Source organism: Halictus rubicundus, chromosome 8 (assembly GCF_050948215.1).
Source record: "Halictus rubicundus isolate RS-2024b chromosome 8, iyHalRubi1_principal, whole genome shotgun sequence".
NCBI classification, from domain to species: domain Eukaryota; kingdom Metazoa; phylum Arthropoda; class Insecta; order Hymenoptera; family Halictidae; genus Halictus; species Halictus rubicundus.
This window is the reverse complement of record NC_135156.1, coordinates 2016760-2041235: the sequence shown is the minus strand read 5'-3', so window position 1 is coordinate 2041235 and position 24476 is coordinate 2016760. Positions and strand designations below refer to the sequence as shown.

The 24476-nt window shown below is 30.9% G+C and overlaps 3 protein-coding genes across 7 annotated transcripts in view; 2 read left to right on the top strand and 1 right to left on the bottom strand.

The window, feature by feature from the left end:
- Cad87a (cadherin 87A) overlaps positions 1-4293 on the top strand; it is a 639019-nt gene extending 634726 nt beyond the window's left edge. Inside the window, exon 28 of the mRNA XM_076791575.1 lies at positions 2947-4293. Coding sequence (XP_076647690.1) covers positions 2947-3063 — 117 coding nt within the window. The 3' untranslated portion in view covers positions 3064-4293. The remainder of the gene's footprint in view (positions 1-2946) is intronic.
- Positions 4294-5605: 1312 nt separating this feature from the next.
- On the bottom strand, positions 5606-13023 carry Rpp21 (ribonuclease P protein subunit Rpp21). Of its 2 annotated transcripts, none has more exons than XM_076791590.1 (4): positions 12835-13023; positions 10159-10220; positions 10005-10096; positions 5606-6046 (listed from the first exon to the last, which is right to left on the bottom strand). In XM_076791590.1, exons 1-4 carry the CDS (start codon positions 12878-12880, stop codon positions 5740-5742), a joined length of 507 nt encoding a protein of 168 aa, XP_076647705.1. In that variant the 5' UTR covers positions 12881-13023; the 3' UTR covers positions 5606-5739. The 2 variants fall into 2 exon arrangements, with proteins under 2 accessions (XP_076647705.1, XP_076647706.1); XM_076791591.1 differs by lacking the exon at positions 12835-13023 and adding an exon at positions 12677-12828.
- A 75-nt stretch (positions 13024-13098) lies between these two features.
- Positions 13099-23677, top strand: Usp1 (ubiquitin specific protease 1). Of its 4 annotated transcripts, none has more exons than XM_076791581.1 (7): positions 13099-13273; positions 15750-15929; positions 16015-16253; positions 16323-16552; positions 19616-20127; positions 20200-20392; positions 21466-23677. In XM_076791581.1, exons 2-7 carry the CDS (start codon positions 15761-15763, stop codon positions 22019-22021), a joined length of 1899 nt encoding a protein of 632 aa, XP_076647696.1. In that variant the 5' UTR covers positions 13099-13273; positions 15750-15760; the 3' UTR covers positions 22022-23677. The 4 variants fall into 4 exon arrangements, with proteins under 4 accessions (XP_076647696.1, XP_076647699.1, XP_076647698.1 ...); XM_076791584.1 differs by lacking the exon at positions 13099-13273 and adding an exon at positions 13287-13533; XM_076791583.1 differs by lacking the exon at positions 13099-13273 and adding an exon at positions 15213-15305.
- The last annotated feature ends 799 nt before the right edge of the window (positions 23678-24476 follow it).

Sequence of the window (24476 nt, the reverse complement as noted above, 5' to 3'; positions counted from 1 at the left end):
TATTTGAGTGCAAAGATTGCATGCAAAATTTTATGCCAAATGGACAGCAAATCAAGACCAAATCTTGACCTCCTTATAGAGGGTAGATCAGTCGCACTAAGAGTAAATATCGGGGGGAATCTTTCTGCAGGAGGGAAAACAGAATTCGAAATTAAATAATTATAAGTTTTATTTATTTTTTAATATTGAAAGATTTACTATACAGCAAGATTTCCTCCGGTTTTGCCCGATATTTACTCCTAATGCGACCGACCTGCCCTCTACAAGGAGGCCAAGGTTTGGTCTCAATTTGCTTTCCATTTGGCATGGATTTCTGCCTGCAGATTTTGCACTCAAATATCGCGCCTAATGCGGAAATGGATGGGTTGGAATTTGTAAACAAATTTTTCTGGCAAATTCAAAGCAAATCAAGAGCAAATTGTTTACTGGATAGTATCTGTCACTCGAGACGTGACTGTCACGTGTCTGTATGACGTACGCAACGTACACCTCTGTTGGACGAGTTGCCGCATTTTGGACTGATTTTTTGATGTTGTCATGGAGAACCTCCCCTTAAATTTTCTCCTACCTGTAGTCGAACACCTGCATATAATGTGATTTTATGACCATTTTCAATACCACATAAGGTAAAGGCACCAGTAGTTGACCAGGTACCGGTAGTTGACCATTTTATAGAAAGACATAAAAAATAAGGTTTTTATGAGCTGTGCACTTTTGATGAAAGTGAATCTCGGATGCCATGCTATCTGTTGTTTAAATTTCAAAAGAATTGCATGCGAAGTGAAGTATGCATAGTAATAACGGACGTTTGAATTGATTAAGGTTAGTAATATGCTGATATATCTCTATTTCCTTAACGTTTCTGTTAAGAAAAGCTGTACGATTCAGGTAAAGAAATCTATACGTTGTGAACTTTTCGCGACCGAATTATTTGCTGTTTATATTCTCACAGAGTTTTATAAGTGATAAATGCATTGTTTTTGTTATTCTAACCTGAAAAACAATAGTTTATTAGGTGGTCAAATATGGAATATTGTTTTTGAACAATTTTTAGAAGTTGACAGGCGTGATCAATTACTAACGTGACTCATTTAAATTTGTTTACGACTTATAATGTATCCATTTTACATCTACGATTGTTAAGAGTACAAAATATAATTATAAATTTTGTAGCATGCTGTGTTTTAGAGGATGACCACATGGTCAACTATTGATTGCATTCACGGTCAAGTATTGATCAGTGTCTTTTAAAACAGCCATGTGCGTGACATTATAAATACCAACGGAAAATTAAAATGCATTTATTTAATTATTTATTTCAGAAGTTATTTCATTACTTATCGAGAGATGCCTCCTATTAAGGGCTCCTTTAGAAATTATTTTGAAGAGACGATGAAATTTTTTTTTTGAAAAATTCTTCGTGTAACTAAAACAAAAGCGACTATTTCGTCCATGAAAATGTACGGGCGATTATGGAAGTGGCCAGACAAGCCTGATGTGCATATCAATGAGCCCACGAAATCGAGCAGAACTTGCAACGTCTTCTCTGTTCCTGAATTGAACTTTTTATGGAATTGATTTATTTTATTTCTTATTTTATTCTTTAACTGTAATTTGTGCTAGTAATTGTTGAAACTAAATGATACTAAAATGATTCCCAACATTATTGCTTTAACCCTCTTTCTAGTATAAGTGGTCAACTACTAACGAAGAGAAGGTCAATTACTAGATTTTTCATGTTTAAGAGTGGTCAACTTCTGAAGCAATTACAGAATTTTTAAATATGTTTCTTAAATTTGTATAAGTAAACTTTTTTTAAAAAATGGCATTGTTACATAATCTAGAAGACTTAAAGAGTGTCTTCAGGCATAGACTGTCGCTATTTGATGACAGAGCAAGCGGTTACTGTTGTTCGCGTGAAAAACTTCTCTTAACTGGTCAACTACTGATACCTTTACCTTAATCGATATTTTTCTCCTTCTTAAGTGTTTAGTTACCTTGCATTTTACACGTACATAAGATATGTACAGTGAGAACGGGTTATACGTCACCTAGACTTCTAAGTTAGGTGATGTGGAAATATCCCTACTACCGCGGGGCAGAGTTGGGCAAAATATTTATCTAAATAAAAATTTCGAATAACGAATAAAAGATAAAAATATAATATATTCGACGAGAATTTATCCGACGAATAAAGATAATTTTTTTTATTCGAAGCGGATTTATTCGAACTTCGAATAATTTTTTCATCTTTTATTCGAAGGCTTCGAATAAATCTTCGAATAACTTATGCCGAGCGCCGAGCTTCAAAGACCCAGCGACGACAGACGACATACAATGTAAGCAGATGGAGAATCACGCACGAATGAAAGTTTAAACTTTTAGATTTTTCAACATATCTTCATAAAATTGTGACGAGCGAATGGAGGGGATTTTCCTGATGAAAATGGGGTCAAATTCGAGTGTAATCGAACAAGTTTCACTGATACGTAATGTTACGATAAAAATTACAATCTCATTAAAGACAGTCCAAATGATGTCGTGTTTGCACTCATTTTGATCGGGATAAGCTCTACAACTCATTCGTCTTAACAATATTGTTCTGATTAAAAACATAAAAGCATAAATTGCCAATAATGCTCGATTCTCTAACTGCTTACATTGTAGGCTGTTGGTCGGTCGCTGGTCTTTGAAGTTCGGAGCTTCGGAACTTCGGCAAAGAATAGTGCCCCGAGCGCGACAAAACCAGAGCTTCAGACATCTAAGACGGATTCACTATATTTTGATATAATATAGACTTTCTTGCCTTATTTTCTAATAAAATTCCCTAAACACTGTTATAGTTTCATCTGATCTTAAAAAACACGCAATAGTTGTTTGAAATACTTTTCTTGCAATGTAATTGTATTCTATATGTATTTTAAAACAATACTCGTTACATTGCAGCTTTATGAATCTGCAATGGGTTTCCAAGGATCAACTTTCCAGCCATCTTCGAATGCAATACCACAACTTACACTCGATCGCGATGGCCAACCCCAGTTCGTTTCAGGACTAGTATAAATTAAGTTTTCCGCCAAGTCCATTTTTTAATGAATGTATAACTTCATCCGCATATGTTGTACATCTTCATTCCCGACTCTATCTGTAGCACGCGCCTTTGAAAGAAAAGACACTCGCGTGCACACACCTTCTCGACAATAATCGGATAATATTGTTAGGTTTGTCTGCGAGTAGACGCGTGCACAAGATGAGCGAGAATTTTCCGAATTAACTAGAGAAGCCTCTGACAATTTGTTAATTCAGTTTGCATCCTACAGCGAAAAATATTAAACGAAGCGTAACGACGAATGACAGTCAATATTATTGGAATAAATATTCCCCCTGTAGCTGGTGTGTGCATGTATATATGTGTGCGTTGCCAACCTGTGGTCCCATCTAATTAATTAATCGTTAGATTCATCACTAGAAAAATCAAAAACGCTAGACGATAAACACTGTGAAATAGCTTAAATGACCGAAGCTTGGCACGACAGATATATGTATATAAGTGAATGTTTAGACTCCGTCCAACGCAGTTTTTTCATTACTTCCTCACTAGTTTAATATTTATACACCTTGCGTACGTTTTGCATATGGAAAAATGGAAGAAAGTACTTATAGTGTCATTACTCTGTACTCTGTACTCTGTACACGTGTACACAAACAAGAGAATGCCTGTAGGTAACTTGTAGGTATCAAACAAGCTCATACTCTTAAAGCAGGGTTTGAAATTGTTTTAAAAATAGCATATTCCTGCCAGAACGATTTATAAACATCTTCCATAAGAATTTCTGTTACAATTCTGAAAAAATTTATTAAAAAATATGTAGAGCTATATTGTTCGTTTGAAAATGTTATTCTTGGTCAGAGCAGAATATTTCATCCCTAAAAAATAACTTTGTTTTGATTTTATTCAACCTTATGGTCATCTGTTGCAACGTATCACGAATAGCTTCGATATTATAAAAGTTCTAGTATCAAATTATTTATATTGTAAAATCACTAACATTCTGTTATTATTATATGTCATGATATAGTTAGTTATAACACCTGTTACAAAAAAAACTTCTAGTTGAGGATTTGATCGTTGATATTCAAGTCCCATTATGAGAATTTTAATTAAAATTTGATTTTAAACGAAAGTAATAAAAAGAAAAATTATCAATTTGTTCATTAGGTATAGGTAACTTAAATTTAGGTAGTAATAATTGTTACTATAATAATATGAAGAATAATAATATTAAAAAGCAATTAGAAAAAATATATAAATAAAATATGAGCAAAATATTTTTAAAAAATGGGAAATAGATGTTACTTTACTTTAATAAAAAACAAGGGCATTTATTATACTTTTGAAATAAAAAAAAAAGATAATAGATATCAGTATGATATTTATAAAAAAATTAACACTAAGTTCGTTAAAAAATAAAGACAATGAAGATTAAGAATAATGACCATACAAATCAAGTTTGAATAAAATTGCAACCATCTTTACATAATCTTTAAAGAATTTTCACAGACTTATTTCTTTGAACTTTCAAAGATTATCATGAACTGAAGATATCTTCAAGTTAAAATGTATGTGAAAGAGTACCCAGTCAGCGAAACTATCTCTAAGTAGATTTTGCCAGATGTACACATTATATGTTTGTGAGCTGTCAATTTGGTTATAAGATTTGTCTAGTAAGAAACTAGCCGCCGATTTGCTATAAATTTGCACGTCAATAAATTTGTCATTAAGGCCCGGGCTTAATGTGAAAATAAAATGGCTTAGATTTGGCATGTAATACATGCTGTTTATGTCGTAAGTGCAAATCTAAGACAAAAATGGGCAAAAATTTCTCTAGGAGGAGCTGGCTCTTGTCGAGCCTAATGTGGAAGTAGACAAATCAGAATTTGTCAAAAAAACTGCATGCGAATTCGTAACAAATCAGGAGAAAACTGCTTACTGGATAGTAAATTATACCTTCTTTAAATTTCATTCTGCTCTGAAAGAAATATTCAAGGATCAAAATAGACTAATTCTTGAGACATATTTCAATCTCTGCCTTGAAGATATTCACACTAAGAAAAATTCGAAACAAAATATCAGCATATATCATACGTTCGCGTGTAAATGTTGTTTACAATATTATTCGTTAGATATTTATTTAAGTTAGATTTAAAGAACTGATTTTTATCCGATGGAACTGTGATTTGATTACGCCCGCGTATGTATGTGATTGTTGTCTTGCATTTGGGGTTTTGTACAAGATGTTAGCGATGGGCGGATATAGTCATATCATAGCTAGTTAAAATGGAATCGTTTGCATTCAGTTTTCATGTTGTGTGAGAATATAAACACATTCTTTACAAAGGCCACTTAATTTCTCATCACCTAAACCGTCCTCAACGAAGTATGCACATTGGGGTCTAAAAAATTGACTGCAAACGATTCTGGTCATAATATATCATATACCCGAAGAAAACAATAACTTAACTATGATCATGTTATGTCTATGAACATTTAATGTAAAACTAATATCAGTATCACAACATTATTAGGTGGTTATGAATATTCCAATCCTTAAAAATATCTGTTTATTGATTATAAATTTATTGTATCATATTTTATGTAAATCATGGAAGAGAAGTATTCATACATCAACATACATCACATCTAACATCATGTGGAAATAAATATTCAATTCTGTGTATTTATTTAGTTTCTTCAGTATGGACGTATTTACCTTTTCCTGAAATGCTCTCTTTTGTGCTAGCATTAGGATCATTGTCTATCACTTTTAATTTTGGTGCATAATTAAAAATCTGAATTACTGAATTATCCTGTTCTGTCCATAATTTATAACCCTTTTTCGTTGGATACTTTTTCACACTTAAACAAATTAAACATGTCCACTTCACACCTTTTACAGGCTTTGATATCAATCGTACTTTAGCTGTTTCACCAGGTATAAGTGGAGACTGGCAGCACTTGCAAATTGTCTTCTTAATATCAGATTCTCTAAAAAGTTGTAATTATAAAATATTTATTTTATAAAGCATAAAAAGTAATGTATTGCATATTGATGATATAAAAAACAAGATAGTATTTTAATAGTACTTTTACCATTTATATTTATTTTCATGCAACTATTCTTTAAACTAGAAGTTTCTCTCAAAAAAAGTAACTGATTACAAACATTTCTATAAGAAATCATAACATTATATGAATCTCAAAATGTTCTTAACATTTGTGTACCTTGAATTTATTTGACCATATTTTATGATACCTTCTATTTTGTAAACAATATATGCCCTTACGTGAAGCATATGTGTGATAAAATATTTTTAAGATCTCGCAAAGATCATTGTGACTATTACATATAAAAGCAGTCATGCAATCTAGACCACTTTTCTGTTTTCAGTAGGATAGTTAACTAATATGTGGAGTACCAAGGCATAGAAATTATTATTGAAATGGCACCAATGCAAGTTGCAATAGTCAATTCAATTTTTATTTATAACTAAAACTATAAATTAGGGGTGATATTATCAATTAACAGGTGTTTCTACTAGTTTGTTAATCGATCACTCCACTATATTTTAGAGCTTATAACATGCATAACATATGTATGCACAGCACATATGGACCGTTTATTTTGAAAGTGGTGTAAGTCCATTTTTTTTTTAATGAGGTAGCATGTAATTTGTATATTTGTATTTTCTTTTATCAACAAAAAGTGGACTTGAACTACTTTCAAAATAAACAGTCCATATAACAATTCACATTTGATCAGAAAAGAACACAATTATAGAAAAGTAAGTCAAAATCCTTAATTATTCTCTAAAGTAATCTAATTCGTAAATAAGTGTACATCTGAATTTATTACCTAAATTCTACATTAGGAGAAAATCAAGTTGAGTCCACAAAAGAGAATTGTAGCCCTTTTACAAATGAGAGATAACTTTATTAAGATCTGTACATCTTGTGCATTCTAGAAGAATTAAAAACTCATACTTTTACTATCCTACTAATGAAAAACTTTTCTAGACGAAACTACTTTGAACATGATAAAAAAGTGCAACTATCATTTTTATACATGAGTTTATTCATATAAATTCCTTTCCTACAAAAAAGTTTTAACCCGATACTTTAAGTATCAAACTATACTGCTCTGTAAATTATAATCATATGTATGTATATGTACACAACTGTATCAAATACACTGATACATATCTCACAAAAAATGTGTTGCAAGTTTGGATACTCTAAACACCCAGTTAGCCAACTGCTGTTTTGAGCAAATTTTGCTCAATGTTTGTATCACATTTTGCGAGCAAAAAACTTGTCCATTTGGTACCAAACCCTGCTTAGAGCAGAATTTGATACCTATTTTTTATGAATTTGGCACCAAAACTTGTCGACAAATTCCTAGCCAAATGTGGAAACCGATGGGTCAGAATTTGAGTGTAAAATTTGTGGGCAAAATTCGATGCCAAATTGGGGCTAAATCTTGGCTTTGTTATAGAAAGCAGATCGTCCGTACTAAGTCCTTGTTCTACGAATACATATCGGGAAAAATCGAAGTAAACCTTGCTGTAGGAGGAAAAATAGAATTTTTAAACTCCTAAATTATATAATTTTAAGTTTCATATATTTTCAATAATTCAATTCCGTTTTCCGTTCTACAGGCAAGGTTTACTCTGGTTTACTCTTAGAACAAGGTTGCATAGGTTCGCTCTTAGTGCGACCAATCTGCCCTTTATAACGAAGCCAAGGTTTGGCTTCGATTTGGTCTTAATTCGGCATGAAATTTTGGCTGCAAACTTTTCATTCAAATACTGAGCCTAATGCGCAAACAGATGCATCGGAATTTATAGACTTTTGGTGGCAAATTCATAGCAAATTGTTTACTGGGTATATTTACCGAAAACAAAACAACTAAACACTTTGCACCTTTAACCTTCATAATTGTAATGCCAACATTTAATATATCTATTTGTTTCTCGTCATGATTAGAGTACGGAGCTTTATGTAAAATACAAATTTTCTAAGTTAATTGTAAAAAACAGAAGTTATGGATGCAAAGATCCATCTCTTAATAATTGTAATAAATCGAAAATAACAGAACAATATTCTTAAATTCATGCAATGTCTTCACAGTTTTGCACTTCACCTATTTATTTTTATTATAAATGCAAATTGTTATCATACAAATTCAAATCGAAAATAGCCTCGTTATGTTTGACGAAATAATCACATGTGTGGTAAAATGCATCACGCTCTTTAAGGTAAGTATGTAAGTACCTGTCGAACTAGTTGCTATATTTAAAATCAGCTGTAATTTAGGGAACATATTTTTTATATGTAGTATTATGAATATATACAAAAAAGTGAATTTTTTAACAGGTTACAAATATTTCCGTCTTAAACATGAGTTACTGCAGCTAAAAAAATTACATATTTATTATTTTTTACTACTCTAGAAACCTGTAAAGTTACATAAAAACTCCACAAGCATTCCTTTTTGATCTATGGTCAACTTTGTCTATTGAGATCTACTATGATAGAACCACATCAAACCACTTCTTAATACTTGAACAACAGGACCTAGGTGTATTTTGACCCAACATTTTAAAAGTATCGTTAACTATTCTGCTCCTAAGGTTTTATAATTGGGTGCAATGAGAAGATCAATAGTTCTAGATAAAGTATATTTAAAAATCTGTTTAAAATAGTTTATGAACAAAAGCCCTAAATAGAGCTAAACATCAAACAAATGTATCAAACATATCAAAGCCATAAGCATATCTCGCACATTCAAAAGCTTCATAATAATAAAGTTTTTGTATACAATAAAAGTATTAAATAATAATAAAATGATTGTATTTTCTTTCTTCCTCAAAGGTAGCCTATATGGTATCTATTTTTATACATAAACATTTGATCAAATTCTGGCACATAAGAAAAATAATCAAAAAATCTCAAAATGATTTCTAAAAAGTCACGAAAATTTTATAACTCAGTATATACTGCAACTTATACCTTAGCATCATTTCAGAAGTAATTTTCATACTTTCGCACTCCCCTTGTAAAACACATTTCTTCTAAACTATTTTCCAATAGTACAACTTTAAGAGGGTATTATAGTATTGAAATATTTAAAAAATTGATTTCTTTCTTTATTATTGATTTTGAACACCTTTTTCTTTCTGACCATTTTAAAAAAACTTCATGTAAATATTCGCGTAATTATGGAATTTATAACTCATAGGTCTTAGGCTATAGAAATCATCATCTTAAACTTTAAAGCTGTGTATCTCGAACCTATATTTTCAAGAATAGTATACATCGTAAATTGTAATTCCCAAATGAGTTAATATTTTTACTTCAAATTTTGCCAGAAGGTGATGAATGCCATTTTGACATCAATATCGAATCATTACAAAATAATTTATGCTTCAATAACTTAGTAATTCTTTAACTCAGTAATTTATACTATTCAATACTGTTGTACCCTCTAAAATTTAAATACGGTCTAGTATAATTAATATTTATCTCACTGCACAATATTACACATACAGGGTGAATCAGAACACATAGAGAGTGCAGCAGGAAGTTCATATTGAAAGATACCCGACATGACCTTGTTTTCAAGTTACAGTTTATTTTGTGTCATATGTTTATATGAACTTTTCTTCTTGTTGTAGTGTTCTAAATGGGCCTGCTATACTTCCCCCCTATTCTAGTTCACCATGTATATTGTATCACTTCTAATTTATGGAGGTTTCATTGTATATAGTAAAATGATATATTTACATGCTACTATTAGCAAAAAATGTTGAATCCATTTTTATTGTGAAAAAAAGCTGTAATTGTTTCAACTATAAAAAAGTCAAAGACAAGAGAAATTTTCTCATGTGAAGAATTTAATCATGGATAACGTGAATGCTTGAAGAAGATGATTAATAACACTCACATTCGCAATACAGATTTTTTTGCACATCCTACCATCATATTTCCATAACATGATGCTGCTACTCTATTTTTTAATGCCATTAAATAACTTGCCTGAAAAAGTTGTATTCAATAATTATGATAATAAAAAATAAAACTATTACAATCAAAGTTACCTGATAAAGATAATTCATCCTCTCAAATATATCCTTTCCTTGACATAATTTTACATCTGAATCTATAATAGTGGAGAAATATAATGTTTTATAATAATATTTAGACATAGCTTTAAGAAATCATACAGTTATACTAAAGTTGTAGTCTGATAGAAGATATTAACTATAGTTATCCTTATAAGGTCATAATAGTTGTTTACTGCACTCCTATGTTGCTAGTGTAACATAGTAGGTATGGAATAGACAGCTATTATAGCTTCAACTATCTTCTTTCTTAATTTAATAAATATTGTATCTGAGTTTTTACATTTTAATGTTTAGTAACTAGATGTCGAAAATACATGTATTTACTGCACTTATGAATCTGTCGAGTATAAGAAAACGTGAATAATAGCAAAAAAGCAGTCAAAAGAAATTTTTTTCTCATTCTTATTTAAAGTGACCTACTACTAAAATGAAAAATTGGTATGAAAAGTTCAGTGTTTAGTGATAGCTATTCCATAACATCTGATTATTTAAATCCTCTTATTTTGAACAAATGTTTCCATAAAGATGTTCACACGTAAAATTTGTTTTGTAAGATATAAATACTGTATTGAAACATTTGAGAAAAATGGCTGATAATATTTAGTATAATAGTATTTACTCTGAGCATACATATACTACAACATAGGATACTACGTAGGATCATTTATGTTTGCAATTATTTTTAATAACATAATGGACATTTCGAAAAAATTAAAGAACATATACAAGATAATAACATACATAACATAATTTATAAAAAATATTGTGTGTGCTTCTTTCATCCATCCTATTCTTTTGTAAAGTTGCACACATATATCATAAAGTTCCCTATATTATTGGAGATATACTCATATACAATGAAAGAGAAAAATATTCATGACATCAGTATTTGAATTCACATCTTTTTATTATAGTAGAAATGTAATCGTATTTCTTTTTTGGATTATTATTATATAATCTAATAATTACATTTTTTTTCATGTAATATTTTTTATATTCATTTTTAAACATGTATATTGTTAACAGTGTATTTTTAATTTCAATCATGTTGCAAAATAATATTTTTTCTAGCTATTGGCAAGTTCTTAATAATTTCACGAAAATGATGATTGACCTAACATATCTTTGATTTATATATTATATTGATTTGTAATATCATTTATCCAATGCATATACACTTATATTATAAACGGTTTTATATTTCTCAATATAGAAGATATGTTTAACCATTTCTTCAGTTTGATACAGTTCTAAATATTCATTCTTATGGATTTAATACCAGAATTTTTGTAGGATAAAATTCTGAAAATTCTTACTTTATCTAACTAAGCAATTCTTTTCCACGGAGGAGCAGATCAGTTTTAATACCTTTCTAAATATTTTTTCCAAGAGCATTGGCTCCTTTTTTCCACTAGCTTAGACTTCCTAATGAAGTTTAAACCACCTATTAGGTAATATTTCTATATAGTATTTTTAACAATTGTCTATTATCTTTGCACATAATATCTCATCACTTGTAATATCCCAGTAAACCATTTGCTTTGAATTTGCCACCAAAATTTGTCTATAAATTCCGACTACAAATTTACAGTCAGAATGCCATGCCAAATGGAGAGCAAATTGAAACCAAACCTTGACTTCCTTATAGAGGGCAGGTCGGTCGCACTAATTGTAAGAGTAAATATCAGGCAAAATCGGAGGAAATCTTGCTATAGGAGGGAAAACACACTAATTATAATTTTAAGATCTGTAAATCTTTCAATATTAAAACATAAATAAAACATAATTATTTAATTTCGAATTCCGTTTTCCCTCCTACAGAAAGATTCCTCCGATTTTGCCCAAATTTTACTCTTAGTGCGACGGGATATTATGAATCGGATATTAAGCAGTCCTTTGTTCAATGTTAGATTTTTAAATGAACATTTTAAATGTACAAAAATATTAAAAACTACTAGAATCACTAGCAATATTATTCAAACTTGTATCTTCTACTGTCTATTACTTAATAAGTAAATAATAATTTTGATGAACTATTTAGTTATTGATTCCGTTATAATTCTCACTATCATAATAAAAAATTGTTTAAACATTGTAATATGCGTATCTGAAATTTATCAAAAATTAAATTTTAAAAAACTGGCAAATGTGCAAACATAAATTCTTATCACAATAAACTTTGTCTTAGATTAATTATTTTGTAGTATAATTAGGATTATTGTTTCTAAAAAAACGCTAACATAATAGTTTTTGTTGGTATTTTTATCATGGAAAGGTGTTACCCTGTAAATTGTTATTGTTACATACAGAATAATAACGTCTGTGGAACGTTTGAGTGTATAGCATAGAACTATACTTATTTGCATATTAATAATAAAATAATTATACAAAAATTAGATTTCTTTTACTTTTGTTTACTTAGAATATAAATACCTTTTGTCTTTTACTGTATATGAAACAAATTTTGAAGTTAAAATGTTAGATTACAAACCCATAGTTGTGTATTAATTTAGTTACGAGTTTTCACCACTTCTTTATTACTTATTATTTCCGAATATTAATAAATGAAAAACAGTATTTAATGTTATAACAAGATTTAATATTCGACCAGTATAGGTTATTTTGTATGTAGACTTATACAGCTCGTACCATAGAATCTTGTGTCATAGATAGGAATGTAATTTTTCGAATACATTTCAGTATACAAAACTGGAATGGACAAGTATTGTATTTATGAATACGTATATCATAGCCACAATGTTCATTCAATTTTCAAGAGTGTCACATTCCATCGTTAACAAATACTGACAAAAAAATAATGACAGTGTGAACGGCGTAGCAAAAGCTAGCAGTATGTGAAATTGTGGATTGCTCATAAACTCATGAGTATATGATATTAGGTGGAAGGAGTATGTAATGGCTACCGTAATATTGTTAAAAAAAACCTGTTCCGTGTGACATTAGTAGAAATGTAGCTGATGTTATTTAAAAAGCGATTTTGAGGCTTAATTGTACATACAGGTTTTGCTTGATTAATTAAGGTTAATAAAAATCTCATTTGTCCCATGACTTTCCCACTGAATAATACGTGAGTAAAGAGTTCTCGGCTCAATTTTTATATTTACGTAGTATGAATTGAATACTTTGTACGAATTGATACCTGTGTGTAAGCGATACAGTTTTTGTAATAAAATCATTATAAAGGAGTATTATTGAAATGTGCATAACTTCAATATAATTTTATGTGAAGTCAAACTTATAATGATAAAAGTAAGATTGAACAAGTTTAATAAGGTTTAAGAAGCTGATTTATCACAATACAATATAATTCATAATTGACAAACTTCCGTAAGTAATGTATTTTTAATAACTGTAATACAAACAGTATGAACCTTTTTCTTCTCTAATGATTCTCTTTAATTCTATAAAAGTATGTAATACCTTTTGACACAATCAATATGTTTACATTTCAGATAGAAATTTTTGTTGATAAATATTAGTTTTAAATTATTTATTATGTGTAAAGATATTACTTATCATATTTCGAATTATTTTGTCTAAATGATCATGTTTGTGTCAATTCTGCAAAGTAAAAATAAATTCATATGTTGAAAAAGGAAATCATGAAGCTTTTGTTTGTAAAAAAAATGGTTGTCGACATTAACTTGTATACTAAATTATTAAATTATTATTAAAATTAAAAAAAAACTTGTATACTAAAGATACATAGCTAATGTATAAAGGTTTAAGTAACAAAATAGTGCTTGGAACTATGATCCTAAAATCATTTGTTCTTTGGGATAATTTATCTATAACCTCAATTTCGTAAAAAATCTAAATTACAACAAAATGTATGTATAATATGCGATCTTAACATATTGATAATATCACAGGACACCTCCTAAATGGCTAATTGTAAGATCTGGATTAGGTATAAGGCTAGAATAAATTAGAATTATAGTTTTCTATAACAACAAACATTTTGAAACAAATCATTTGTTAGTACTTGTGTTATAAAATTAGTAATGACAATTCTAATGTTAAACAGCATGTATGAGCACATATTCAGGATCATATCTATGATAATAAAAAAATAATATACATGTTGTTTATATAGTCGTACGAATTTAGTTATCCATGTATACTTATAATAGCAAAATAATAGTATTTCATTGTGTTACTAAAGCAATGAACAAATTGTATTGAACCAGAATTGTTGTATGATATTGTTTATGTTTGTAAAGTTTTAGTTAGAAAACTAACAAAATTATGCAAGTTTCAAAATTTATATACTATTAATATATTTAAAATTTTATTTTTTCTTGACATTGGTGTTGCCATTCCTTTACACATTTTACTTAAAACAAAAACGGCTACTTGTTTTTTTTTACCAAAAAAAAGTTTTGTAAATAATTTAAAACTTAATGATTTTTTAATTATAAAACAAATGAGAAGTAATATAAATAAATGGAAATTACTAACTATATTTGTTGTTTATAAATACGGGGTATTCTGTAATATGTGGGATCCATTTCAGGAGAGGACAGGTGATACAAAAGTAATTTAAAAAGTTCACATAAATATGAGTCCTACTTGGTCTTGTTTTAAAGTTATACCCACTTTTGTGTTTCAATAATCCACGAGAGTTCATCTTCATAAAAGGAAATGAGCATCTTCGGTTTGTATACAAACAGAATGTGTAAAAGGTTAAGAGATATCCACAAGATACAAAATGACGTTTAAATACAAACTGAGGATGATCCTTTGATCATGAATTGTTGAAACACAAAAAATATAATTTTGAAACAAGGTCAAATAGGACACATGTTTATATAAACTTTTTTTTATTGTTTTTGCATCACCTATCCATTCAAAACTAGACTTCAAAACTACGTTAAATTCTCAGAAATTAATCAACAAGTTTAACATTACTATGAATTTATTAACCCTCGTGCTTCTGCGAGTTCTAGGCCTATGCCAAAGTCATTTTTTACCCACACCGATATTTCAGTAAGTACATAATGCACACATATTGACGACGGTCGCTCGAGCTTATCCCTACTCCCACCGCTACCGCGACGGGTCACGAATGACTCCGGCATAGCATACGGAGGGTTAAAGTTAATATATGTAGATATATAATTTTAAAAAAGTGCACATTGAAACAACTCTTGAAATTAATATCCAACTTAATGTAGTATTTACAAAAAAATATTAATGTTAATCAGTTGTGAATGTTCATTGTTTTAATGTCGAATACTAATTTGTTCTTTTGTAATTTGTATCATTTAAAAAATACTATCTTTAACATACTTTAGATATTATAAAAATGTAATAAAGGATTACAAATATATCAAAATAAATATAAATATTTAAAATCTCTCGCATGAACAAAAAAACATTTCTTCTATTAATATTAAATTTATTAAAGCAACTTTTAACTATAAAGATTATATTTTTTTATTTTAAGTGTACCATTCTTGATTTAGTTGTAGTTTCTACTCTACACATGATTATACTTATTTCAATGTGTAATATAATCTTTGTAATTTACTATTATTTAGGTTAGCAGAAAATGACAGTATTAGATACAGAAAAAGACGCGGATAAACGTTCGGTTCCTCCAAGAAAGAAATTGTGTTTGTCCCTTTCTGGCCGTGAACGTGCAGTTTCTGTTAACATCTCTAAGGTTCCTCACATATCAACCGGAGAGAGCCTTTTAAATAGAGAAACTTTTACATATAGTATGTGGACATTAGTATCTTTTTATATTGAATTAACGCATATATCTATTAATTGTATAAGATGTCATAATTATTTGCTATCAAGGTACAAGCAAAATGTTGAATGGTTATCGTAATCAAATAAATAATCATCAAGACGGAGGATACAGTGTGTCGAATGGTGGCACAGAGGGATTAAGAATAGCTACTTTATGTAATTTAGGAAATACATGTTTCTTGAACAGTGTGATATACACTTTACGATTTGCACCATCGTTTCTACATAATTTACATCATTTAGCCACTGATTTGTCGAATTTAAATGACAAACAATTTCAAACTAAAGTAAGTTTCTAAATTACACTGACAACCTTTGATTACCTTGTATAAGTAAACTACAATATTTTATTGTAGATAAAGTCATCATCTTTGGGAAGAACTGGCATGTCACTTATGTCAAGTGGCAGTCGTAGTTGGAGTAGTAAAGATTTATTAGCTTTGGCTGGACCAACTGGAAACAACAATAAACACAGGATACAAATAGCCACAGAAAAATTACATGAATTATTTATAGCATTACGTGCATCTGAAGCCAGAGAAAATAATGAACCATATCAGCCTGATGCGTTTTTACAAGCATTAAGGTATGTAATGCACTGTCAAAACTAAATTAATTTTTTATATAGAACAGTTCTAAACACATATACATAGTGTGTCTTATGTACATGTTGTAATTGACTTTATATCCAGTTTATTTTTGCTGCATTTTTCCAAGAATGAAAGTGACCAATCTAGACATGGTTTCATGAGACAGTTTTTATTTTATTTGAACTTCTTTACTACTTCATAATGTATTTATTTTTATGCGATTATACGTGAATCACACAAAAGTAATTATTTATTAGGTGTAAAAATGAATTCATAGTCCTTACAATTTGACAACTGGAACTTTGCATCAAATGCAAAGTTACAAGATTTGTGAATTGCTTGCAGGATGTAATAATGGAGATTATTTTTCAGACTGAAACATATTTTGATTGTTTGTAAATAAACAAGAAATTTATGAAGAAAAGGCTATAAATTAGTTTATACATCTAATACTAACTAATACTTAATTAATTACTAATAATTTAATCAAATTCAAATAGAATAAATGTTGGTTTATAAAGAAATACATACAGGTACTCAACAGTTGCATTTTGCTTTAATATTAAAAATTTTAGGAAGTTGAGTACATAAAATGAGTTATCTAAATGTCACCTAACTCTCTGGTGGATGCATATGTGTAAAAAGTCCATGTAACCTATAATTAATTTTTTTCAAATCAAATAAATATTAGATGATATTAAATTTAACATTATTCATATCAAATACATTTAGTTATTACACGAAAAGAAGATATTTTATTCTTATTTATTCTGACTTGTATAAAAAATAGTGAACGTAAGTTGTTTACATAAGTATATTGTAAGTATACAAACATCTTATCCTAATGCAGTGTGGTAAAATGCCAGATATTAAATGAGAAGCTACCATTTGTGTGGGTCAACATTTAGTTTTTGTTCATTTAGCAATGTGTATTTCATAAGGCATAATATAAATAACAAAATAACAAATAAAGTATGTATGTTGATTTAAGAAGAAACTTTAGGGATCTTATTCCAGATTGCCTTGCAGGGTGTTCGACTTACATGTGAATATATAAGGTAGTCTAAGACAAAAATCGCGAGTATCGATTTTACTGTAATAGCTTCATTTTTTAGTCACAATTAAAAATCTATCTGAAACTCCAATAGTAGTGCACTATGTGGAAGATAGAGACGGTGATTCTTTAATTATTAATAACCTGAAAATAAAACCATTACTTACAATAAAATTGTTATTCATGATTTTCATCTTAGACTGGCTTGTAAAATTACGGTCCACAATTTTTGACACGTGTAATGTATTGGCACAATAGCTGGACACTTTGTATAGATACATACATATAGAATAATAATAAGTTAGGCGAAAATTCACATGTAAAAAGTTTGTAGCGATTCCACAGTCGAATATTTAATCATCGAGCTAAACACGTTACTAGAAATACGAGAAATTATATAGTAGATCGAAAATATTCATTTATTAATGAATTTTTTATGATATTCTTCTTTTATGGGAGAAGCTCCAAAAAGATGCTTTTAGTTTTTTAAACAGTGGCGTACTTTAACAAAAGATTTGAAAAATCTTTGGGGACAATAGCCGTAAAGAGATGTCGTTATTATAAAAATATAAATCATGTCAATTTTCAATTCAATGAAATTGTTTCAAATTTCAACAAAGATATGTTTAAATATTTTGAAGTATTTTATTTTGATACGTCTAGAACTTTCAAGAAAATCTTCCTAACATGTACTTAAATATGTAATTACTTTGTGCATTTAAAGTAGATCCAAAGGTAAAAGAATCAAATTTTTTTGTAACAACTCTCCTAGTTCAAGTAGAAGGTTGAAACTTAGCTCAAAATATTTTTTTCAATATGGGACATCACTTAACTCTAAGTTGCTAATTGTAAATCTGCTATATACATGCAGAGCATCGAAAACATTACATATATCTACATAGTTTTTATAGTTGCATGTTCTCATATTTAGAGAATAAAAATATCAATCAAAGTTGAGACTGAGAAACCTGTATTATGAAATACCTAGAATCTTAATGGAAACAATAAATTCTTATATCTAATCCTTCTGGCTGTACTTTAAACTTATAAAGTTTCCTTTTACTATTAGTTTCATTCTCATCATTGATGAGGTTGGATTTTCTGAAGTAAAGTTACAAATTTTTATTCTGTTGTAAACTAGATTCATTTCATTTCATGTTATTGGACTCGGAGAAATGAATACTACAAATCTATTTTGAGTTCAAGATTGATTAACATTTTTTATCAGTGAGTATTGTAAACCCTTATAGTATTCAAAACCGGAAACTGTCATTTCCCTGTATTGTCAGGTAAATTGGTGCTTTATTTTCGAATAATTTGTATTTATATATATTTGTAAATTCAATTCTATTTTTATTAAGAAAAAAAATTGTAGAAACTTTATTCTTGTTCCTCTTTGTTACTATACATATTATATATTCATCATCCGGTTGAAATATCTTGAAGTTTTGTATACAGGGTGTCCCCAGGTTTTCCGGCAAAACTATGGAAGCATATTCTACAAATAGAAATAAGAAAAGAATGTTATTTGAAGTTCGGTTAGAAACGCTTTATTACAAAGTTATAAGAAAATGAAATTGAATTTGGTAACGGCGGATTTTACTTCGCAGAGTATGAAAACTCGAACGTGTTTGTCTTATTCGTTGATATTTATCATGTTTACTATCTTGGAGTGATTCAACATCAGTGTCACTTTTACCACAACACCTGTTAAATCAACAAATCGTGGTGTAAATGCTAAGAGTGTTTTCAAATAAGGAATATGCTGATATTCATCTAATAATCCGATTTTACCAAATTCAATTTCATTTGTTTATAACTTTGTAATAAAGCATTTTTAAACGAACTTTAAATAACATTTTTTTCTTATTGCTGCTTGTAGAATATGCTCCCGTAGTTTTGCCGGAAAACCCGGGACACCCTGTATGTAGAAGTTTGGAAGTTTAAAATGTTTACAATTTAATAAATGGATGGTCCTATATGCGTTATTTTCTTTCTGTTACAGAGAGGTGAATCCTATCTTTGAAGGGAATCAACAGCAAGACGCTCATGAACTTTTAGTGTGTTTATTGGACAACATCAGAGAAACATTTCAATTGTTGGTTCGACACAGAGAAAGCCAGTTTGGTCAAAATAATGGATTGTCAGATTTTTCTATAGAACATTCATCCGATATACAGTCAGAATGTACTAATTCCACTAAAAGAAGTATTTGTAAATCTAGGAAAAAGAAAAAAATAACAACAAGAGGAAGTGCATCTTGCCTTGTACAGGCAAGTTTGAATGGCATATCAGTGTCTTCTAGGCCATATGAAAATGGTCACTCTGAGCTTCTGGAAAGCAACGGAGATATAAACAGTCACAGGCCAGAAAGCAAAAAGTGTTTCATTTCGGAAGACTTTGAAGGTGTCAGTCTTCTGCGTACTACATGCCTTGAGTGTGAACATGTTACAGAACGAAAGGAAACATTTTGTGATATCTGTGTGCCTATTGACATTGACCGGTCAAATGAAACTGGTATGTGGTATCAATGAGGTTTAACTATCTATGAGATTCATATAATATAAGCATAAGTGTACATATTTTTAGATGAAGACGTTAGGTCAATGGATAGTAGCGAAGTGTACAAACGTGCAGTAGTTACAAGTGAACTTCTCTGGGGTAGAGATAAGTATTGGTGTGCTCGATGTCTTCGATACAATGAAGCTAGAAGAGCAGTCTGCTTTCCGTCGTTACCAAGGCTACTCATATTGCAGTTAAAACGATTTTCTACTGCAGCAGGGTGAGACAACATGTCTTGTTTTTTATGAGGTGTTTGGCAACAGCTGAGAACAAATTCTGAGAATTCTTATGAATCTGACGATCCGTTAGTAGCAATACGTGTCAGTTAGATCAGTAGAAGCACGTACTATATAAAAGAATATATTTTACTAAAAAAAAAACTCACATACGAATTTGCGTAACGCATGCAGTGGTAGACAATACTAGCGCACTGCTTGCGTTGTGACGTACAGCGTAATAAAACATAGTAGAACTATTCAATGCTAAGAACTACATACTGCGTGTCTCATATTTCGCCAGACTATTTCGCTTTTGTAATAAAAGTAAAATATGATTGGTAACTTTTGCTGACGCCTTCTTTTTGCCGCATAATTAAATTTTTTCTTAGATTTTTAGTTTTTGAAATAAATATAGAAATACTCGCAAAAAATGGCGCTTTTTGAATATACTTTCTATTTGAATTGTTGTTTACAATACATTTATATACCCATAATGTAATATGAAATTATATCGTTCTATTGAGAAGAGTTCATAGAATATAGTGTAAGAAACAACTGAATAATTATTACTGTTAAAGCACAAGATATATTTAAAGTTTAATATTTGCATTTTTTTCGAACATGATTTTCTTCAAGACCAGGTGTGAGATAGGAAACAAGTTTATAGAATTATATTGAACAGGCAAAAATCTATAAGAAACATTTATTTAAAACGAGAAATCCTAAAAAAATATTGAAATTTATTCTACACGGCGGGTCACCTCAGGGCTCGGAATTAGTGACTCGTGAAGGTCGTTTTTCGAAGGCTTACGCCACCTCGACACGGCCGCGCGTCCCGCTCCCCGTGGCGGTCCTAGTTCTCGAGCCAGCTCAGACGCGTACCATAGGCGCTACTCGTGGCGCGTTAGGGCGACACCCGTATCAATAAACAAAAATTTGGGTAATGGCTAGTGTGAAATGTTCACGGTGGAGTAACGATGGCCCACGCAGCACGTGTTAAATGTTCTCTCGCCTATTGCCGAACACCCTGTATATAGAATAAAAGACTTCTGTAAATAAAAGTTTCATTTTCTAGGTCAATGGAAAAAATTAATAATCACATGCCAACTCCATTAACTTTACAATGTTTCTGTGAAGAGTGTAACAACGATCAAACACGTGGTACAGGTGGTAGGTCAGAGTCTCGACACGTCTACAAGCTCTATTCTGTAATTATGCATCAGGGTGCCACTATGACAGCTGGTCATTATATTGCTTATACGAGGCTACCCGATGAGTCTGCGTTTACAGAGTACTTCCAATGCAACAGAGATAGTAAGAGGCAAGCATCCAGTCATAACAGTAGCAGCACAAATACAAACACATCATCGTCAGACAAGACATCTGGCATATTAAAATACTTTAGAAGTAAACCGAGTGCTAGTGAGTCTAAGGAGCAGTTATTCAGGGTCGGTTGTCGCAGCATGGATTGTTGTGGTGTCAGACGTCATAAGTATCCTAGTACTTGGTTGGAATGTGATGATGAGGCAGTGCATGTGATACCCTTAAGAGAGTTGGAAGGAAAATTAGCGCCCAATCCGCGAAACTCTGCAACTCCTTATCTCTTGTTCTATGTGAGATCTATGGCATAAAATTCTTCTAACGTCTAAAGTATAAAATATTAAAAATAAAGTAAGTATCATTAGGCCTCTGTTTCCTTACTAATGCTCTTACCTGATTGCTCCTGTGATGTCACACACATTCCAAATTACCTTGTACGTACTCTATTGAGCTTAGAGTGTGTATAATTTCTTAGGAAATAAATGAAGTATTGCAATCACATTTAAAACTTTGAATTTGGTAGTTAAGTGATAAGCAATAAATTCTTGAAATCTAAATGATGATGCGACTCAAATTCTAGCTATGAAATACAGTGAATCCGGGATATACGTCGCCGAGATCTCTGAGTTAGCCGTCGCGGAATTATCCCCACTATCACGAGGTATACTCCGTGAGGGGCCAAGAAGCTTGAGAGCCGCCGCCGTCGAGGAATGTGAACATAACACGGGTCGAGTATATTGGTGTGTGACTAGGAGACCACTACTAATCCAATAAGAAAACTCTTTTCGTGAAAACATATTCGTGGCATTTTTCTAATGAATATGATACCAAATATGATATAATTCTGATTATATTTACTTGTGTAATGGACGATTAAAATTTCAGACGCAAATAGGGACAGCGTATGGGAAAGAAAGAAACGCTGAGATTCGAAGCGTTCTGGAAAGATGAAAAACTGGCGTAAACTCAGGTCATCAAAACAAAACTTAAACTTTTTTATTATGAATTATTTTTTACGAGACTTTCACCAACATATTCCTGACAATTTTTAATGAAAATGATACCAGACATGATATAATTCCGATGATACTTGTGTAATGAACGACTAAAGTTTCGCGAAGGAAAGAAAGACAGCATATGGGAAATGCAAAGCATTTGAACTTTCACCAATATATCTGTGGAATTTTTCTGATTAAAATGATACCAAATATGATATAATTCCGATGATATTTACTTGTGTAATGAACGACGAAAGTTACTTTCCATTAAATTTATATTAACGGAAAATTAGTGTAAATATGATCCGAATTGTATCGTGTTTGGTATCATTTTAATCAGAAAAATTCAACAAATATATTGGCGAAAGTCTCGTAAAAAAGAATTAATAATAAAAACGTTTAAGTTTTGAATTTAAAGGCCTGATCTCACGCCAGTCCCGAACGCTTTGAATCTCCGCGTCTCTTTCTTTCCCATGCGCTGTCCTTTGCGTCCGAAACTTTAGTCGTTCTTCACACAACTAAATATCATCGGAATCATATCTCTTTTGGTTTCATTTTAATTAGAAAAATGCCACGAATGGAAATCTCATAATAAAATAATGAAAAATAAAGAAGTTCTCGAGCTTCGCTGTCCTTTTCTACATTCAGTACTGTATCAAAGAATAGTAGGGTCTCGTCGGCAGCATTTGCCTGCTGTGACTGTGACAGATAACTCATAAGACACACGAATTACGACGTGTTTATAGACCGCGGCAAACTGTAAATGGCGGTTACTATCGTTGTCCCTTTCTACGTTCGTTACTGCATCAAAGAATAGTGTACCGACGACGAGACCTGGACTGCTGACATATAACGCGGATTCACTGTACCATCAAATGTCAATTTGTATTTAGATGAGTAATGTTAGTTGGTACGTGGAGTATTTTATTTTTAAGTTATTTCTGTAAAAATAAAAGTGTGTATTCTTCATTTAATTATCTTGTTATTCATAGTTCATAGACATTCTTGAATTTTAGTAAAAGTGTGAGAGTGGTTGCGTGTAACGACTTTGTGAATTTAAGTTATAATTATCATAATTTTATGTTTTCACTGCCCATACTATTCAGAATATGTACTATTTTATATTACTTTTAATTTATAAAGACTTGGAAATGAAAAACAAAGAAATTATGCTATAAAATCACTAATCTATTCTTCTTATATTTTATCTGACATTATTAAAGTAAAAATATTTCTCATTACTTGAGTTTTCGTATTTTTATTTCTTGCATGATACAGTGAATTCCCGATATAAGTCCCTAGCGCGGTTCTGGCGAGGGGCATTTAGACGAAATCTGTTTCGCCGAACGTTGCATTTGAAATACACAGTGCACGCTGGAAATGTGAATGACCTGTCCGAAACTCGGGACATACAGACTTAGAGTCGACCCACACAAGACGGGTCTCACCGTGCCCGGGAACGGGGCACGTTTCCCTATGTCATACAGAGTTGGCCGTGTTCGAAGGCGACTTGAGAGGCGCTCAAGATGCTCGCAACAAAGGCCAAGTGCCGCGCACCACGGGGGTTAGCTACCAGAACCCCAGCACCGTTTACTCCCCGCATACCCCTGAGGATCCTATGGTAGAGCCGACCGGGCCCGGCCCGGGGTTTCACGAAATATTCTTGCGAAGAATACTCAGCGATCCCGGTCGCCGTGGCGAAGGGAGAAAAACTTTATAAATGTTGTATTATTTTAAAAACTACTTCACCGATGATGATGACCTATCA

What these genes read in the sequence shown, in the direction of transcription:
- Rpp21 (XM_076791590.1), bottom strand. Translation starts at nt 12,880, where the DNA reads ATGTATTCGAAAAATTACATTCCTATCTATGACACAAGATTCTATG. An exon ending in CTATGACACAAGATTCTATG is followed by an intron (nt 10,221 to 12,834) that starts GTACGAGCTGTA and finishes CCACTATTATAG; the next exon opens with ATTCAGATGTAAAATTATGT. An exon ending in AAAAAATCTGTATTGCGAAT is followed by an intron (nt 6,047 to 10,004) that starts GTGAGTGTTATT and finishes ACAACTTTTTAG; the next exon opens with AGAATCTGATATTAAGAAGA.
- Usp1 (XM_076791581.1), top strand. Translation starts at nt 15,761, where the DNA reads ATGACAGTATTAGATACAGAAAAAGACGCGGATAAACGTTCGGTTCCT. An exon ending in TGACCGGTCAAATGAAACTG is followed by an intron (nt 20,128 to 20,199) that starts GTATGTGGTATC and finishes ACATATTTTTAG; the next exon opens with ATGAAGACGTTAGGTCAATG. An exon ending in CGATTTTCTACTGCAGCAGG is followed by an intron (nt 20,393 to 21,465) that starts GTGAGACAACAT and finishes TTCATTTTCTAG; the next exon opens with GTCAATGGAAAAAATTAATA.